The sequence below is a fragment of the Hippoglossus stenolepis genome, chromosome 15, assembly GCF_022539355.2.
Source record: "Hippoglossus stenolepis isolate QCI-W04-F060 chromosome 15, HSTE1.2, whole genome shotgun sequence".
Classification (NCBI taxonomy): domain Eukaryota; kingdom Metazoa; phylum Chordata; class Actinopteri; order Pleuronectiformes; family Pleuronectidae; genus Hippoglossus; species Hippoglossus stenolepis.
This window is the reverse complement of record NC_061497.1, coordinates 25,044,558-25,064,900: the sequence shown is the minus strand read 5'-3', so window position 1 is coordinate 25,064,900 and position 20,343 is coordinate 25,044,558. Positions and strand designations below refer to the sequence as shown.

General features: G+C 41.1%; 2 protein-coding genes across 5 annotated transcripts in view; both read right to left on the bottom strand.

Annotated features, from left to right (window-relative positions):
• Window positions 1-1,994: 1,994 nt before the first annotated feature.
• oatx (organic anion transporter X) lies at window positions 1,995-13,474 on the bottom strand. Its single transcript, XM_035177870.1, has 16 exons — window positions 13,340-13,474; window positions 12,011-12,184; window positions 10,758-10,922; window positions 10,604-10,677; window positions 9,598-9,727; window positions 9,372-9,475; window positions 9,132-9,286; window positions 8,868-9,036; window positions 8,642-8,765; window positions 8,435-8,550; window positions 6,940-6,994; window positions 6,647-6,806; window positions 4,493-4,601; window positions 4,295-4,373; window positions 3,003-3,130; window positions 1,995-2,771 (listed from the first exon to the last, which is right to left on the bottom strand). The coding sequence occupies exons 2-16, from the start codon at window positions 12,035-12,037 to the stop codon at window positions 2,609-2,611; spliced, it is 1,758 nt and encodes a 585-aa protein (XP_035033761.1). The 5' UTR covers window positions 12,038-12,184; window positions 13,340-13,474; the 3' UTR covers window positions 1,995-2,608.
• Window positions 13,475-17,891: 4,417 nt separating this feature from the next.
• Window positions 17,892-20,343, bottom strand: part of LOC118122042 (deoxycytidine kinase 2-like) — a 7,518-nt gene continuing 5,066 nt past the window's right edge. For 2 of the 4 annotated variants that reach the window (XM_047343637.1, XM_047343634.1), the window contains 4 exons: window positions 18,819-18,966; window positions 18,584-18,699; window positions 18,323-18,407; window positions 17,892-18,242 (listed from right to left, as the gene is read on the bottom strand). In XM_047343637.1, the coding sequence (XP_047199593.1) occupies window positions 18,168-18,242; window positions 18,323-18,407; window positions 18,584-18,699; window positions 18,819-18,966 (424 nt within the window). In that variant the 3' untranslated portion in view covers window positions 17,892-18,167. Of the gene's footprint in view, window positions 18,243-18,307; window positions 18,408-18,583; window positions 18,700-18,818; window positions 18,967-20,343 lie in introns of all 4 variants that reach the window. The other 2 variants (XM_047343635.1, XM_047343636.1) reach the window with 2 other exon arrangements.

Genomic DNA, 20,343 nt, shown 5'->3' with positions numbered 1-20,343 from the left:
ATGCAACTTTACCACTAGATGTCACTCAATTCTACACACTGAACCTTTAACAAAAGAGCAACTTACGTTAATCTCTTTTTGTAAGCACAGTGTTGCCATTTCCTGTTCAACGGGTTAGTTAAACCACCTTGGTTCTGTTGCTGTTACTGCTGGATTTCTCAGTAGATTTGAACATTTATGGCCTTCTTTGTTAACTTTAAAGGGGACATATCATGCAACTTCCACTTTGTTAGTGCTTCTACAGGTTAATGTGGGTATCTGGCTCATGTCTACCAACCCAAACACTCGGGGAAAAAAACACTCGCGCATTTTGTTATAGTTCCTCTAAGTCAGAAACGTCATGCTTGAGCGACTCGATTGAGCTTCCTGGGTTTTGTGTCGTAACAAGCTACTGGAAGTCTCCCTACATGGTCTTGGCCCCCCCCCAGCACGCAGCCGCCTGGCTGTTCACACGGGACGAGCATTTCTCCGCTGGTCAGCCCGCGATTCACTCACATGTGGCATTTGTCTGGATCGTTGGGACTGGGAGGCTGCAGCAGTTGCTCGGGAGCGACCGCTCGCTCTCCCGTACGTGAGCTGGAATTTGTGTCAGCGCCACACAGCCAACAGTGTGGAGGACTTCCGCAGTGTTCAGCGCTACTGTACGCCGGGTTACAGTAGTTACGCCGGGTTAACACCGGACGCGGAAGCGCGCAGCCGCCTGGCTGTTCACACGGGACGAGCATTTCTCCGCTGGTCAGCCCCATAGACTGTATATATAAGGTCAGCCCGCGATTCTGCTTTCTCCGCTTGTTGTTGTACCCGTTGAATGTCGGGGTTCGGGGGTAAATGATGGTCTTCATAGCCCCCCCCCCCACCCCTCTCTCTCTCTGTCTGTCTGCTTGTGTGCTTGTAGTGGGGGGGCAGAGGGGGACATTTAATTATGTGATTGGGAAAATTAAAACTCCAGGACAACAGAAGGGGAATACAAAGTATGGGGTGCATATTTGATCATTTATATCATATAAAATATGTAATTTATATCATTTAAAATCATGGGGGGAGGGGGGAGCTGGCTCATTAGCATTTAAAGGAACAGGCACTCAAAACAGGTCGCTCTGTGGAGGGCTGTTTTATACAGGGTAAAAAGCTGTTTGAAATGATCCTTGTGGTATTTTGACCAAAGTATGTTACAGACATTTCATTAAGACCCCAAGGAACCATATCAACTTGTGGTAAAATGGGCATGCTATGTCCCCTTTAATATTTCGTATTATAATTTCATAGAGTGTGTCGGCAGTTCCTGGATGATGAAGGCATCAATGCCATTGACTGACCCTCACGTTCCTCTGACCTAAATCCAAGGGAGCACCTATTGGACGTTATGTATCAGTGCATCCGATGCCAGTGTATTAGACAAGAGTTAAGATTCATGGTCTCCAAGATTTTAGAGTTGTTTTTATTCAAGTCACAGAATTTTAAAGGAATTTTATTATTTACAGAACACTTTGTTCAACTGTGATCTTTTTAAATGTGTCATAAAAATATACTTCACGTGACACTTTCTCTTTGTAATCTTCTTGTAACTATCTTTGAATTTCATTCTGGTAAAAATTAGCATTCAGTCATCATCACAGTTCATTCATATCTAGAGCTAAAATAATTAATTGAATAGTTACAAGTTACAAGAAGAAAACTAAACTAAGAAAACTTGAACTAAATCAAGTTCAATGGTTACAACATCAGAAAGGTCAATAAATTTAGCCTGATTAATAAATGATGTTATGATGACATCATTACAACATAAAGTGTGTGATAGGGGAATAAACAGGTGTTCCAGGGTCAGAGTCGTGAAAAGCAGCAGGTTTGATGTGAAAACAAATAAACTATTAATTCCAAACACACACGTTTGACCTCAATGTAAATTAATATCTGTGGTTCATCACAATGAAAATAACCCCTGACCTTCACCATGAACTTTATTTCGGCCCAAAGCAAAAACAACAACAATCAGATTGATAATAATCAGTTTTATTAGTGTGTTACAGCCTCATACATATATTATTGATTATTAATATCAGTATTAGTATTTCTACATAACATTTTTGACGTGTTATTGCAATGCTCTGGCGACATCATATACATCTGATCGATAATCAATCATCTGACTCATCACACGTTTACTCTGAACCCTCCTCCTTCATCACTGGTTCATCTTTATGATTACAGCTTCGTGATTGGTTGAGATTCAGTCCTTCTATCCAATTGGTCAGGGTGTAGTCCTGGTCTGAGGAAGTGAAGTCAAGGTTTGTGGTTGCCGTAGTAATAGTTTCAACTGCGTCAGTATCTTTGTGTGGTCACGTCACCAAGGGAACATCAGAAACCGAATGTTCATCACCAGTTTAATAAAAACGTTCAAATATTTATGAAAAAATTCTCAGCAGCAACTTTGAGTCTCTGAGTTGTTGTTGTTTCCTAGGATCATTGTTTCCTACCAGCTGTGGATGTCTACAGTAACCATGGTGACAACTGTAATAATCTCAGATTGACATCTCCATGGTTACAGGAGCAGAGTGCTCCCTACTCTTCACTCCTGTTCTGACTATGTGATGTGGCAGCATCTGATTGGTCAGAGCGCATTGAGGCCGGTCCCTTCTGTTTCCTTTCGCTCTTTTAAAGTCACACCCTCCTTTGAGACCACGCCCCCACAGGACTTAATGATGTTTTCAGAGGTCATGCCCCCTTGTAAGGACACGCCCTCTTTCTGTCGAGTTGCAGGGCATCTTCCAGACCTGTAAAAACAAACAGTTATTGATTACTGATATTCAGTTATTGATCCAGGTAGTGCTAAACAAAACTAAAAGTGTAACTAGTACAGCAACATGTTAGCATTAGCATCATTCTGGTTTAGGATATGTCATTGTGGAATGTTAATAAAGCTAATGTTGCTGAGAAGTTAACACTGCATTAAAGCTATTGAAGCTAACAAACAGACCGAAGCTAACTGTTAGCCATTAGCTTACCAATTCTCCTCCACATCTTGGATGGTGTCAGGCAGCGGGATGTTCAGAGTCTCTGGTAGGAAACAAGCAAATCCTCCAGCCAACACTGCCGCGCCCCCATACACCACACTGGGCAGAGCAGGGAATACCTGGGAAATGTTGTCATTAGTGCTGTCAGTAAAATGACCTAAGGTCTATAAAAGTGTGTCTCTAACAAGAACTAACCCAACTAACCAAACTCACAAGAACTAACCAAACTAACAACAACTAACTATACTAACACTAACAACAACTAACTAAACAAACTAACAACAACTAACCAAAGTAACTAATCTAACAAGAACTAACCAAACTAACAAGAACTAACTAAACCAACAACAACTAACTAACTAAACTAACAACAACTAACCAACTAACTAGACTGATATCAACTAACCAACTAGCAAGAACTAACCAACGTAACAATAACTAACTAAACTAGCAAGAACTAACCAAACTAACAACAACCAACTAAACTAACAACTAACCAAACTAACAAAAACTAACTAAACAAAAAAGAACTAACAACAACTAACTCAACTAACAAGAACTAACCAAACTAACAACAACTAACTATACTAACACTAACTAAACTAACAACAACTAACTAAACAAACTAACAACAACTAACCAAAGTAACAATAACTAACCAAACTAACTAATCTAACAAGAACTAACCAAACTAACAAGAACTAACTAAACCAACAACAACTAACTAACTAAACTAACAACAACTAACCAACTAACTAGACTGATATCAACTAACCAACTAGCAAGAACTAGCAAGAACTAACCAACGTAACAATAACTAACTAAACTAGCAAGAACTAACCAAACTAACAACAACCAACTAAACTAACAACTAACCAAACTAACTAAACAAAAAAGAACTAACAACAACTAACTCAACTAACAAGAACTAACCAAACTAACAACAACTAACCAAAGTAACAAGAACTAACTAAACTAACAAGAACTAACCAAACGAAAAAGAACAAACTAAACGAAAAAGAACTAACTAAGCTAACAATAACTAATGATTCAGTTGATGGATGGTTGTTTCTCACTGGCCCCTCAGATTATTGGATTTAAGTTTGTTTGAATATGAAAACATGAAGAAAATGAATTAATTAATTATAATAAATAAGTTTCTAACAGAGACGTTATTATTTATATTGATTATAGATTAGTACTGATAAGTATTTATAACTATTGATTGATGGATTCAGGATGTGAGAACTTTAAAGAAACAATATTTGTGTCTGTGATGTCACCTCGTCCAGAATGAGGACAGCGGGCGCCGCCATGCTGCCGAGTCTCGCCATGGTGGAGACGAAACCCATCCCTGTCTGCCTGAAAACACAGACATAAAAGCACAGAGTTGGGTTGTCAGAGTGTCAGGATTAGATCCAGCAGCTCCTCTCTCTGACACATGCTTTGCTCAGGGGCAGTGTCTGTGTTTTGTGTCTCACCTGATGACGGTGGGGTAGAGCTCACCACTGTACAGGTAGGCGGTGGTGAACGACGCCGAGGTGAAGCCTTTACCAAGACACGCAAAGGTTGTCCTGAGGACCTGCATGTCTGTGGGGGGGTCAAACAGTCTTCTTATGAGGGTTAGGGGGTTGTGTGTGTGTGTGTGTGTGTGTGTGTGTGTGTGTGTGTGTGTGTGTGTGTGTGTGTGTGTGTGTGTGTGTGTGTGTGTGTGTGTGTGTGTGTGCGCACATGTCTATCTATAGTTATTTAGCCAATTTCAGTTCAATACCATCATTGTGAGGACATTTTGTCTGGTTCTCACAAATTAAATTGTCTTTTTGAGGATTAAGACTTGGTTTAGGGTTTAAGCTTAGGTTAGAGTTAGGGTTAAGAATGCATTATGTCAATGAGTGTCCTTGCAACTATAGAGAGACAATCATGTGAGTGTGCATGTATGTGCTTGTCTGCATGTGTGCGTGTGTGTGTATGTGTTTGTGTGTCTGTGTGTATACATGTGTGTGTGTGTGTGTTTGTCTACATGTGTGTGTTTGTGTGTCTGTGTGTGTATACATATAAATAATGAAATTAGTAAATGAAAACATCCGGGAGTGTAGGAGGGCAGAGCGCATGAACATGAAAGATTAACTGGGACAATATAACACATTGATTAACAATGCGAGAACAAGCAACTTTTCACAACTTATTTACACTCACCAACATTATCCAAAATTTTTATTCAAAACTGTGGATCAGCTGTTGAACCCAAAACATCCATGTACCCCAGCTGAAAGCGATGCTGATTGTGAAGTGTTTTTTATCTTATGTTACTGATAAAGTCGAGTCAATAAGAGCCTCTATTAATGGCCTTGTCCCTGATTATTTTAAAATTGTGTGCGTAAACCCCCTTTTAAGAAAACCTGGTCTGGATCCCTCCCTTCTTGCAAACTACAGGCCAATTTCTAAGTTACCTTTTATATCGAAAATGTTTGAAAAAACTACTGTCTGTACTAGAAAACAACAAAATCTTTGAAAAGTTCCAATCTGGCTTCCGTAAGTACCACAGCACTGAGACTGCCCTGCTCAGGGTCACCAACGACCTCCTAATGGCTGCTGATGACGGCATGTGCTCAATCCTGGTACTTCTGGACCTCAGTGCAGCATTTGACACAGTGGACCACAGCATTCTTTTAAACAGACTGGAGCACTGGGTGGGGATATCTGGCACAGCGCTGGAGTGGTTTGCTTCGTAGCTGAAGTTCTGTGTGTCTGTTAATAACTATGTCTCATCATTTTTAACTGTAAAGTATGGTGTGACGCAGGGATCAGTCTTGGGGCCTATTTTATTTATATTGTACATGCTTTCCTTTGGGAATATAATTCACAGGCATGGCACAAAGACCCGGGCATGCTGAGTTCCCTCATTGCCTCTATGACATAAAAAACTGGATGACTCCGAATTTCCTTCAGCTGAACCGAACAAAACAGAGATTCTTGTCATTGGGTCCCAGCACATGGCAAAACAAATACTGCTATCTGCTGGTTCCCTATTTATCAATACAAAGCCTGTGGCAAAGAATCTGGGAGTCTGGTTTGACGAAAAGCTACGTTTTTATCACCTGAGAAATATTTCTAAAATACAATCCATGCTAACTTTTAAAGACACAGAGACTCAGAATCATACAAACCACTAAGCACGTTGAGAACCTTGGCTAGAGGTCTCTTGTCTGTTCCAGGGGCCCGGGTAAAAACTAAGGGGGACAGAGCATTTGCAGTCCGGGCCCCGAGGCTCTGGAAAAACTTGCCTGAAGAGTTCAGGTCAGCTTACTCAGTGAACTCTTTTAAGTCCCTTCTTAAAACACACTTTTATTGAAGAGCCTTTCCTGATTTTACCTGAGTCTTAACTTTCTTTATAACTTTTACTGAGCATCTTACATGGCACTTGTATTTATACACAAATGTATTTTACCTTTCTTCTAAACCTGATGTTTTATGTCCTGTCTGTTTTTCTGCTGCCTTTGTAAAGCACTTTATAACATATGTTTTGAAAAGTGCTCTATAAATGAAGATTATTATTATTATTATTATTATTATTATTATTGTGTGTGTGTGTGTGTGTGTGTGTGTGTGTGTGTGTGTGTGTGTGTTCTCGTCACCTGTGGGGACAAACATGTTGGCGAAGATGACGGCGGCCGATAGGAAGAGACAGACGGCCTGAGAGACCCTCCTCCCTAAGTAACTGAGCATGCCCAGAGCCAACAACTTGGCGGGAAAATCAACGGCTCCAAAGATGATTTGCATCAGGTAAATATTCACCTGAAACAGCGACAAACAATGGAGGCGCAGCTCAGTATAACCAGCCAATAGGAGGAGAGGAAGGGATCTTTATAAATGCAACACACCCCACATTACCATGGTAACCACGCCCCCGAGTTGTCAGGTGACTCACCCCAAACTTCTGCAGGTCCATCGCCAAACCATAGTACGCAAAACTAGTGGCGAACCTGAAAGACAGACAAGTGGATATAGACATAAGTAAGAGGTCAGGTGTTACGGGGAATCAGGTGAGTTCAGCGGACCAGCTTGGTTTTTATTTCTGTGCCCATGTTAACAGATTAGAGCTGAGACACCGGCTGCTGCTGCGGCACTGCTCAGCTGCTCTTCTACAGGACAGAGGTCTCGCTGTTCTCAACAGAATAAATAGTGAAATTTATCTTCCACCAAAAAGCATTTCTGTTCAATATCATCGACCTGCAGAGCTGGAGAGCCCAGCCCCCGTTCTAGACATACGCATGTGCAAGGTTCAAAAGGTGTAAAAATGGCGGTTCTACAACTAATGGTAAGCTCTTAATGAAAATGAATATAGTGTAATTTAACAAAGAAGCATAATATGAATTATGATTATTTACAGTTTAGGAGTAAGGCTTATATTGGGAACACATCAATAAAAGTGCTCTACTGTGATCTAAGTTAGCTTTTTTAATAAACAGTCTAAATGTGTGTGGCCAACTCGTTATGGTTTCTCTCAAATGTCGCTACAGTACAACCTCGATTTACTGAGCTACATATGTTTGGTTACTCTATAAAGAATATGAGCTGCAGAATCTTAAAATTGCATCACTATGTCATAGTGTTTTTATTTCTATTTTTTCCATGGTGAAACACAACACTATGAGAACAGGGTGGAAAAAAGATTAAAACAAGAAGAGAACCGATCAATACGATTTTTGAAACTCATTTCCTAATCTTCATTCAAACTAATAAACTACATTAAACTGAATTAATACAAGGTTGTTCATATCGTCATATGTAGGCATACAGCTTTTTTAACTTAATAAATGTTTATATTGATTAAAAATATATATTATATATATATAGATGTATATAGATAGACAAAACAATATATGTATATATAATGTTGGTAATTTGTATGTTGGTAAATGTTAGCAATCGGTGCTCAGTCGGTTTGGTTCTTCTTTACTGATTGGTTAATTAGAGTTTGATTTCAGTGGTCGTGGGCGTGGTCATTAATACAACAGTGTCACCCATGACGCCATAAAAAGAGGCGTTCCGTGAGCATACAAAACGCTGCATTTATCGCAGCTTTTCCTAAACATAGTGTGCCCTGGACGTTGGTGAGTACTGGTGCATACAGGTGAGTACAGGTACAGGTGAGACGGGTGAGTTTAGGAAGTATGGTGAGTACTGGTGTGTACAGGTAAGAACAGTTGAGAGTACAGGTGAGTACTGGTGATTTCTGGCGAGTAGCGTGAGCGCATGTAAGTACAGGTTAGAACACGTGAGTCAATTGATTTCAGGTGAGTGTAGTTAAGTCAGGTGACTACAGATGTGTACATGTAAGAACAGGTGAGTACTGGTGAGTCCGTTGAGTACATGTGAGTACAGGTAAGAGCACATGTGGACATTTGAGTCAGGGGAGTTACCAGACGGCCATCAGACAGACGGAGATGCGTCTCATCGTTCTGGTTTTCAGGAGGTCGTACGCTGTAAACGTCGAACGACTCGACTCCATCTCTTTGATCATGTGTGAGTGCAGCACCTGCAGGTCACATGGTACTGATGTCAGCTGCTAAGTGGATCATACACATTGGATAATACACATCTGTTACATGTGACAGACAGACAGGTACCTCCAGCGTTAACTTGTCAATGATCTCTGGTTTTCCGTTAATTCGAGCGACTCTGTGTAAACTCTTCAACGCCTCCTCAGACCGCCGGTTCAGAACCAACCAACGGGCTGACTCTAAGAACCACCTGACCAATCAGAGAGCAGACATGTAAGAACCACCTGACCAATCAGAGAGCAGATATGTAAGAACCACCTGACCAATCAGAGAGCAGAAAGTCTCCACTGACCAACTGTAGGCGAAGAACAGAAAGTATGGCGCACAGGCGACGACCTGCAGCTTCCTCCAGTCTCTCAACCAATCAGCGAGTCCTGCCAAGACCATTTGACCAAAGGTGAAGAAGAATGATGAGAGCGTCCCAACGAGTGTTCTCTCTTTGGTCGGAATCCACTCCACCTCTGAAGGACACACACCGATGATCACATCATCAGGAAAATGAGTACAGACAAGTATGAAGATAGACAGACAGACAGGTAGAGGGATAGACAGGTACTCAGTGAGACTCCGTTGAGGATGATGCCAGACACCGCCATCCCGCTCAGAAACCTAAAAATACAGTAGGTGGTGTATGAGGGAGAGAGGGCGGAGCAACAGCCCAGCACGCCCAGCTGCAGGTATGACCATATGAGGATAGATCGCCGCCCAAACCTGAGAGACAGAGAGACAGACAGATTTTTACTGACAGACGCACAGGTATGTGAGACAGGTTCATGTTTTCACAGGTAAATCCCACCTGTCCGACAGGGTGCCAAAGATGATGGCTCCTGCCAAAACTCCGCCCATATAGATGGTCTGAATCATCTGCTTCAGAGGACGCAACGAACACACCAAGTCCCACTGAGACACAGACAGATTCAGACAGACAGGTTCAGTGAAAGAGAGACAGATTCAGATGGAAAGGTTCAGAGAGACAGACAGGTTCAGACAGACAGGGAGAAAGAGACAAACGGGTCAGTTACCTCAGAGACGGTGGTTGCGAGGAACTCGGAGCGGTCGAACGTCCATCCGTCCACACACTCTTCTGTCTGTAGTTCGCTAACATTAACTGAGTTGTTAACGGCTAACAGTTGCCACTGCGGCTCCACGTACCTGAGCAGGTAGGAGGAACAGGAAGTGATGTCAATGGAGGAACAGGAAGTGATGTTGTTCGACTTAACATGATGCAATGCTGATCCTGACACAATGCATGCTGGTTAGAATGCTTGTCTGACTTCATCCAGCTCTGCAAAACGTCACCAGGTCACGTGACCTGAAAACATGGCGGCAGCGGCTGCAGACAGATGTGAATTCATCTCCTGTGTGTTTACACTTGGTCACTTTACACAATAGTTTCATTTCATTTCATTTTCAGCTGAAATAAAGTTCTCAGTCAACTTTGTTGTTCATTGTTCTTAGGATTTCCTAAACATCCGTTTTATCTGCAACAAAAAAATGAAAAGCCTTGAGGTCGTTGTTCTCGTCTCTGACGCAACGTCTTTGTTTAACCTCCACCCCTGCAGCCGCCGGCTGATCACGTCAAACACGAGGTGCGTTCCAGTCTGACTTGGAGACTGCGGCTGTTTTGATCTGAAGTCTGTTTTGCTGGAAATGTTTGTATATTGCAATAAAGTAAAACTATATAATGAGTAAAAGAAAAAAACACGTTCTACTTCTCGTGTCACTTTGTCCATCACTCCTTTACTGACTTTCAGCCGGTGGAAAATCTCACAATGAATTTTAAATGTTTATTTTACACTTTTAGTTAAAAAGCTTGTTGAATGTTTAAAATTAGAAATAAACTTGTGACATATTCCAACCTAGATTTGGCTCAAGGTCGAGCTGCTGCCTTCTCTCCTCACATATGATGGTATATATTGCTCAGTTAGTGACCATCGGTTGTAAACTACTTGTTATGATGCATTGTGGGAAACAATGCATGCACTATATGGGGAATAAAAAACGTCACAGAATGGTTCAGGCCGTTACCTCCTGCAGCGGTCCAGTCTATTTCCTGAGGAGTCCAGAGGAATGAAAACCTTGAGCAACTGCTTCTCGTCCACCTGAAACAACCAATCACATTCACCACATCCTTCAGGTGACCTGGTGGTGAGACAGGTGACTTGGTGTTGAGACAGGTTACCTGGTGGTGAGACAGGTTAGAGAGGCTGTGATTGGCCGGCAGGGTGCAGTGGTGGGCGGGGATTCCAGAGACGAAGTTGTTGAGCAGGTTCTGACTCGCCATCAACAAACCAGGTAAACTGATGAGCGTCACATGGAGCCACTGGTACCTGCCGAACCCGCCCACCTCACCATGACAATGAGGGGGGGACATGTAAACATGTTAAACACCTGAATCAAACATGTGGTCCGTCTCACAACTGTCACAGTTACATAAGCTTCCTGATGGGGACAGTGTTGAGTTAGAGCACAATGAATAATCCAATTACAGTTACTTTCTTGTATTTAACGTACGCAGAGAGAGAGACAGAAAGAGAGACAGAAAGAGAGCGAGAGAGAGAGACAGAAATAGAGACAGACAGACAGAGAGAAAGAGAGAGACAGAAAGAGAGAGAGACAGAAAGAGAAAGAGACAGAAAGAGAGAGAGAGACAGAAATAGAGACAGACAGACAGAGAGAAAGAGAGAGACAGAAATAGAGAGAGACAGAAAGAGAGAGAGACAGAGAGAGAGAGAGACAGAAAGAAAGAGAGAGAGATACAGAAAGAGAGACAGAGAGAGAGAGAGAGAGACAGAAAGTGAGACAGACAGAGAGAGACAGAGAGAAAGAGAGACAGGGAGACAAATAGAGAGCGAGAGACAGACAGAGAGAGAGAGAGACAGAAAGAGAGAGAGAGACAGACAGAAAGAGAAACAGACAGAGAGAGAGACAGACAGACAGAGAGACAGACAGACAGAGAGACAGAGAGACAGACAGACAGGTGAGAGTTAGTAAATTACATTACATGTCATTTAGCAGACGCTTTTATCCAAAGCGAGTTACAATTAGTGCATTCAACATCTATGAGGGGTTCAGTATCTTGCCCAAGGACACTTCGGCAGGCAGGTGGGGATCGAAACGCCGACCTTCTAGTTGGAGGACGACCACTATACCCGTCAGCCACAGCCGCACCGATTGTAGATCAATCGCTCGTTATTGACTGACTGACGCTAGGTAAAGTGTTTTTTACCTCGGCCCTTACAAATCGAACGCTCCTGACATCACAGACGAGCTGATACTGTGATGTCATCAGTCACAGTTATGATGTGTGATTTTTAAATGAAACATCAGGTTCTTTTTCATCAGCCGATCAGTGATTGATGATAATTATTACTGGTCTGCAGTAATCAGATTTAAACCAAACAAGTAATCAGATTACATTAGTAGTACATTTACCTCGTCCAGCAGTTCGGTGAAGCCCATCGCTCTCTTTCTCTTTCTTTAATCTCGTTTTTATTTCACTAACTTTTCAAATATTTTTCAAAACAGTTTGTTCATATTTTTACGTCAACTGTAAAATGATAATAATAATAATAGATGTTTCAGAGCTTCACTTCCATCAGAAAAAACCTGAAAACAAAATTAAAAAAAGTTTAAAGATTCACCTCAAATCTTGTCAAACTGTGAAACTGTGACGATAGCTTCACATATAGAACATGTAGAGCTCATGTTCACATGTAGAACTCTCATGTTCACATGTAGAACTCTCATGTAGAACATGTAGAACTCTCATGTAGAACATGTAGAACTCTCATGTAGAACATGTAGAACTCTCATGTTCACATGTAGAACTCTCATGTAGAACATGTAGAACTCTCATGTAGAACATGTAGAACTCTCATGTAAAACATGTAGAACTATTATGTAAAACATGTAGAACTCTCATGTAGAACATGTAGAACTCTCATGTAGAACATGTAAAACTCTCATGTAGAACATGTAGAACTCTCATGTAGAACATGTAGAACTCTCATGTAGAACATGTAAAACTCTCATGTAGAACATGTAGAACTCTCATGTAGAACATGTAAAACTCTCATGTAGAACATGTAAAACTCTCATGTAGAACATGTAGAACTCTCATGTTCACATGTAGAACTCTCATGTTCACATGTAGAACTCTCATGTTCACATGTAGAACTCTCATGTTCACATGTAGAACTCTCATGTAGAACATGTAGAACTCTCATGTAGAACATGTAAAACTCTCATGTAGAACATGTAAAACTCTCATGTAGAACATGTAAAACTCTCATGTAGAACATGTAAAACTCTCATGTAGAACATGTAAAACTCTCATGTAGAACATGTAGAACTCTCATGTAGAACATGTAAAACTCTCATGTAGAACATGTAAAACTCTCATGTAGAACATGTAAAACTCTCATGTAGAACATGTAGAACTCTCATGTAGAACATGTAAAACTCTCATGTAGAACATGTAGAACTCTCATGTTCACATGTAGAACTCTCATGTTCACATGTAAAACTCTCATGTAGCACATGTATCTCATGTAGAACATGTAGAACATGTAGAACTCTCATGTAGAACATGTAAAACTCTCATGTAGAACATGTAGAACTCTCATGTAGAACATGTAGAACATGACCTGACGACTGAAAACCTTCAAAACTTTACAAATGTTTCCAGACGTGTGTGAAGTCTGTGACCTCAGTCTGCTGAAAGTTCTTAAAGGATTAAAGACTGAATGAAAACATACTTACAGTCTGACGGACAAGTGGACGACTGAGAGAGTGATGAACAGAACTGACGGACGAGTGGAGCAGCAGAAAGCAGATGACTGGACAGTAATGAGTGACTGCAGTGGACGAGAGGAGACCTTGTAACCTGATTGACCCTCTGTCTCTCTCTCTTTTTGTTTTTCTTGGCTCTACTCATTCAGTGTTCAGTTAATGGTTGAACTTAATGTCTCTCTCTCTCTCTCTCTCTCTCTCCCCAGGTCTTTCCACCAGAGCTCAGTGATTGGTTGAAAACTCTTCCTCTCGGGTTGTTTTCGTGTTCCAGCTCCTTGCTGAGTTTGTGTCTTGGAATTTGTCCGACTGAATCTGAGTCAACAAACGACTCAGCGGGCTCACACCAGACGACGTGACGGCGACAGCGGGACGACGAACTGGACGCACAGATGCAGGTGACATGGGTAAAAGGCCTGATGGGACGGATGATGGTGTTCTGTCATCATGATGCTACAATTCTGAGGTTCATGTAAAACAGTTTGAATAATCAATAACTTCCTGTTGGAGGGGCGGAGTTAATAATCACCTCCTAAACAACGATTTGTGTGACGCAGTCAAAGAATATAAAAGTGTAGATATTGCAGTTCCCATCAAGACAGTGACACGTCAGTATTTGACTCAAACACCGTTTCAGAAACGAGGCCACTCTCGATTGAAGGATTTAACTCAAGCAGCGAACAATTTATTACTAAATTTATCAGAAAAATCTCAAACACAACACTGAGATGAAAATAAAACATGTTCTTCTGGGTTATAGTGAGGATCTTATCTGATCGTACCTAAAGCAAAAGATTAAATTAAACTCACAGGATTTCTTTGAGAGGGACATCGAGACTGTGGAACATGTTTTCATTCAGTCTGATCAGAAACGGAAACGTCCTCTGAAGGGGATGTTGATTAAACTTATACAGGACTTTTTAATTGATACCCTGATTGCGTTCGGTAAACACTTTATTCACAGGTGTAATTATTGAAAAGTCAACGGATGGAAGGGTTAGGGTTAGAATTTAAAATTTGCTAAATGTCTTCAATGCACCACAGACTGGACTTCATGCTGATTGAATGATTTATTTTGGGGTTTTATTTGTGGTTGTTGTTGTTTACTCCTTCATACTTTAAACTTTGATATGTAAATAGATGTTTATGGTTTGTACTTGTAACCATTGTTCTGAATAAGATCAGTTCCTCTTGAATGGGTGGGGTTAATAATCACTTCCAGGTTAAGAGGCGGGGTTACAGGGTTCCACTGAGTTCAGGTTCCACCCGACTCGCTCTTGGGGATAAAAAATAACTTCAGTTTATGAAACATTAACGAGTTCAGATGAACGATCGACCTTCTGCCCTTCGTCGTCTTCACCTCATGTCATGCTCGTCTCCATCGTCCAATCACACGCTGTAAAAACAGACAATCATGATTCTCCCAGTTGTTGATCATCAATGATTGAAATGTCGCTGTATCTTTGAGGCATGAGGCCAAAGGGAATGAAGACTATGAGGACACCGTCTTGTCCGTCCTGTTTGTCTCATTCTTCTGGTTTGTCTCGTCCATCTTGTCTGTCTTTTTGTCTAATTTGTCTTGTTCGTAGGTAGGCGCTTTCAACAAGCTGCCGTGATTGGCTGAGCCAGCGTAAACCACGCCTTCTCGTGTTGGCACGCTTGTTCACAACGCACTGAGCGTCCCGCTCGTAATAACCTGATATACCAGAGGAGCCGAGTTGTAAAGGTTTATTCCACCCAAATACTACTTTGTCTACTTATAGTTTTAAAGATGTACAAATACTACTTTGTCTCAGACCCTTTGCTGCTTTCTACTTGGGGTCAATAATGTGTTCCTGCAATACTGGAGGCTGCAGTTTCAGGACCACAATTCTAGGCGATATGGTTTTTGTGACAGCGCCACCTAGTGAATTGGATGACCGGCTGCAGTTTCAGGGAGCGGCGTATTCCTGCAGAACTCGACTGTGGGGTCCGGTGCCGGCTCCGCTCTCAGGTCAGGAAATAACAAAGGACTGATTTACAGCGCAGTTGACACTCTCGTGACAGCAGTAAGTGACTGATTTGCATTATTCGAAAACAGTTTGAATGCATGGGTCTTTTCACATTTAAAATATCTCCTGTTATCAATAAGTGACTAAATCACACAAATAACCAAATGCTACACATGCGGGGAGGCTATTTGTTGTTTACTAGGTGGCTAGTGTTAACTTCTACAATTGTATGCTTGGCATAACTTTTTTTTGTGGATAATGAAGATAACTGTTTATACTTTACTATTGTAGAGAGTTTAAATCTGCTTTTGTGTTGTTGTGTTACACGTGTTTCTTTCTTTGTTTGAGGACTCGGGCAGCAGCGTTTTGAATAAGCTGCAGTTTAAAAGAGAAAAAAGGCATGAATAAATAAATCAAAGACTTGCTGAGGCATGAGTCCTTAAAGTTTAGCTACATTTTAAAAGGTAGTTATTATTTGAACTTAAATAAAATTTAACATCATACGAATACAATATTTGTAACAGGTAAAAAGTAGCAATATTTCTCAGAGCTGGATCTATCTGATTCACTGAAGATGGGGAAGAGGAACTTGTCTCATCCGTCTGTCTAATTTGTTTTGTCCATCTTCTGTGTGTCGTCCGTCTACTTTGTCTCATACATTTTGTTTGTCTCTGTTGAGATGTCCTGCGTTAGTTTGACTGAATCTCAGACTCAAGATGAAAAGGTTCTGACTAAACATGAGCAGATGAATGAACCTGTTTTATTCAAGTCGCATGTCTGTGCGACTGTCGTGGACACAAACGTTGGACAGAACAAGGTCAGAGGAAAAACCTGGGCACTGCGCCCCCTAGAGGACAGAGAGGACACATCTTCTGACTTAAAAACAAAAGAAGTTGATGAATGTTCAGAGACTTGAAATGTCTCTCTCTCCTCAACACCCATTAGAAGCATGTTGGACACGTGTAGATGTGGCCATGTGTAGATTGTACACTTGTCTAGTGTTAGTTAAAGGATCGAATCATGTGAACAAGTTCAACCTGTAGAGTCCACACAAATATTCATTAACAAGGAAAACAGCTGTGTGTGTCTGTGTGTGTAAAAGATGTTGTAACTCTGGTGACTTGTTAACCGAGGTTAAACTAAGTTAACCTCAGTTAAACTGAACAGATCATAAATATAGTTCTGGATCTGTATCGTCCCCTGGTGGCTGACTGCAGTATGGATCATAAACCCCACCTACTCCATGTTAGCAGTACTAAAAACAGGCTGGGACATCATTATCGTGGAGTAGAGCCGAGGTATCGAGGTCCCGCCCATACACACTCTTGACGAATTGGGAGTCAGTCTGTTTTTATATCATCAAAAAAAATAACAAAAACCAAACTGATCAGAAACACGAATAGGTTAACTGGAAGAGGAGGTGCTTGCTGTCATTTATAAAGTCGCCCTAAAGTGTACACCTTTTCATGTAGGTAATTTTATGACAAGTAATGTCATTCACTATTTCCCACCCCTCTGTCTGTAAAGTTGTACATTTAGGGGACTTAAATATTCACGCCCACAACCATAATGAAAAACTTGCCTCTGACTTACTTTCGCCTGTACTCAGCACATCTCTGGCCCAACTCATCAACATGGGGGGGGGTCTCTCTCTCTCGCACGTGTCTGACCATGTGGTCATCCAACTTGAGCCACTAGATCTCTCAGATCCAGATATATCTGACCGTTAATCCATCAGACCTCTCAACTGCTTGACTCACAGTTTGTCTTACAGACATACGGTCCTGCAACTTCCTCATGCTGAACAAAGATAAAACCAACGTTTTGGTGTTTGGACCTAAATCACACAGGAATGCTGTAAATGAGTCCGAACCAAACCGAACCCTGCACCTCTGGACCGTTTACCAGGGGATCAGACTGAGAAAGTCCTCAGAAACTCCAGCTGCTTCAAGACTGAGCTCCTCAGTTCTCTGGATCTTCTCTGGAGGATCAGACTCAGTTTGTCTTCCTCCTCCTGAATAAAGTCTAGATCCAGGAGCAGTGTGAACACAGCAGAGGATCCTCCACTGATTCACTGAGTGAGTGGGGGGGGGGGAAGAGCTTCTAACACGGGACACAAACATGAAGAAACTAAAACAAACCTCTGGTGAAGAAGTGCTGACACACACGAAGAAGACACAGACGAAGATGTGAAGAGAGTTTGTGGTGATCAGAGCTGAAGGTGTCAGGTGATGTCAACATGATCACATGACCTCTGCAGCAGAGGTAACACGTCACTTCCTGTCTCTGTCTGCTGCACCCGGCTGCCCCCCCTCTCACCTGAACCATGAGGAGGATCTGATGCTGTGAACGAGTCTGTGCAGAAAACCTGCTGCTGAGTTGTTCAGCTGTGAAACACAAACTCTGGAGAAGCTCTATCAGGCTTCTGACATTTAGGTTTAGGTATTACTGTTTAACTGTAATACTCTGTGTGTTGTAGTATTCTGTCACTGTAGTTGTAAACTTTTTTAATAAAGTATGAAATGAAAAGTGAAACCAGTGTGACATCTTTATTCACCTGAATGCATCGTCATGATTACTCAAACACACACTCTGGTCTGATGGCACAAGTGGGGACAGTCAGTCTAACCTGAAGGTAAAAAACAGGTTTATCCTACAAACACTAATATATGAACACACACACACTTTAAAATGTTTCTACAAAATATAAAAATAAATCTGTACAAATCTGAAGAAAAAGATGAAAACTGATCGAGTTCTTAAAAAAAACTCCAAAAAAACACTTGGAGTGAATCTGACGCAGCAGCTGCTCACATCCTGAGCTGTGATTGGTGGATGATTCTACAGCGTAGTGAGGAAGTCTCTGACCTGCAGCACGAAACACACTCGAGTTACAAATAAAAAATGAAGAAGTTTCAGCAGAAAAATATACAACAAAATTGAAATAAACCTTGTCGATGATTACTTCCTGTTTGATTCGATCATTCTTGAAATCGTCGTCAACATCCAGAGTCAGAACAGGAAGATCGTTCAGATAATCAAAGTCCAACCTGAACACACACACACACACACACAGAGAGAGAATCTGATTGGACGTCACATTGACAGTCCGAGCTATGCAGATCAAACCGTGGTTGATTGATAGATCTTATTTGGATTTGCATGATCAATGACCTGATCAGTAATTGGTCAGGTGAGAGTAGGAGTGTCATTGGTGTGGAGTTACCTGAGGCTCCTGTGGTGAAGCCACACCTCGTGTTTGAAGTGAAGCTGCTCCAGATACTCAAGAGGAAGTCCCGCCTCCTCCTCACGGCCCCGCTGGAGCAACCTCTGCATACAGCGCTGAAATATACAGACTAATACTCAGGACCCTGAAGTCAGCTCTGAAATATACAGACTTATAGTAGTAGCAGAAGTAGGATGAGCAACAGTAGCATTTGCAGTGAAATTAGCATTAGCACCTGTGGCTGTGCTCTCAGGTAGATGATGGCGTCCAGGTGGATCTCAGGTGTGAACTGCTTCAGTAACCAGGTGTGCCAGTCCTGATACACACTCCACTCAGTGTCCGACAGGTTTCCACACTCAAACAGGTTTGATGCAAACACGTACCTGTACACAGAGTAATCTATTACCTGTACGCAGTGATCAGTTACCTGTAGTCATCAGTTACCTGTAGTAATAGTAATCAGTTTCCTGTAGTAATCAGTCACCTGTAGTAATAGTAATCAGTTTCCTGTAGTAATCAGTTTCCTGTAGTAATCAGTCACCTGTAGTAATAGTAATCAGTTACCTGTAGTAATCAGTCACCTGTAGTAATAGTAATCAGTTACCTGTAGTAATCAGTCACCTGTAGTAATCAGTTTCCTGTAGTAATCAGTTACCTGTAGTAATAGTAATCAGTTTCCTGTAGTAATCAGTTACCTGTAGTAATAGTAATCAGTTACCTTTAGTAATAGTAATCAGTTACCTGTAGTAATCAGTCACCTGTAGTAATAGTAATCAGTTACCTGTAGTAATAGTAATCAGTTACCTGTAGTAATCAGTTACCTGTAGTAATCAGTTACCTGTAGTAATAGTAATCAGTTACCTGTAGTAATCAGTTACCTGTAGTAATAGTAATCAGTTACCTGTAGTAATCAGTTACCTGTAGTAATCAGTCACCTGTAGTAATAGTAATCAGTTACCTGTAGTAATAGTAATCAGTTACCTGTAGTAATCAGTTACCTGTAGTAATCAGTTACCTGTAGTAATAGTAATCAGTTACCTGTAGTAATCAGTTACCTGTAGTAATAGTAATCAGTTACCTGTAGTAATCAGTTACCTGTAGTAATCAGTCACCTGTAGTAATAGTAATCAGTTACCTGTAGTAATAGTAATCAGTTACCTGTAGTAATCAGTTACCTGTAGTAATCAGTCACCTGTAGTAATAGTAATCAGTTACCTGTAGTAATCAGTTTCCTGTAGTAATCAGTTTCCTGTAGTAATCAGTTACCTGTAGTAATAGTAATCAGTTACCTGTAGTAATCAGTCACCTGTAGTAATAGTAATCAGTTACCTGTAGTAATCAGTTACCTGTAGTAATCAGTTTCCTGTAGTAATCAGTTACCTGTAGTAATAGTAATCAGTTACCTGTAGTAATCAGTTTCCTGTAGTAATCAGTTTCCTGTAGTAATCAGTTTCCTGTAGTAATCAGTTACCTGTAGTAATCAGTTACCTGTAGTAATCAGTTTCCTGTAGTAATCAGTTACCTGTAGTAATAGTAATCAGTTACCTGTAGTAATCAGTTTCCTGTAGTAATAGTAATCAGTTACCTGTAGTCATCAGTTTCCTGTAGTAATAGTAATCAGTCACCTGTAGTAATCGTAATCAGTTACCTGTAGTAATCAGTTACCTGTAGTAATCAGTCACCTGTAGTAATCAGTTACCTGTAGTAATCGTAATCAGTCACCTGTAGTCATCAGTTACCTGTAGTAATAGTAATCAGTT

Coding starts and splice junctions, on each gene's coding strand:
- oatx (XM_035177870.1), bottom strand. CDS start 12,037: ATGGGCTTCACCGAACTGCTGGACGAG. Junction 4,374..4,492: donor CTCTACCCCACCGTCATCAG/GTGAGACACAAA, acceptor CTGTGTTTTCAG/GCAGACAGGGATGGGTTTCG. Junction 2,772..3,002: donor CAAGATGTGGAGGAGAATTG/GTAAGCTAATGG, acceptor TTGTTTTTACAG/GTCTGGAAGATGCCCTGCAA.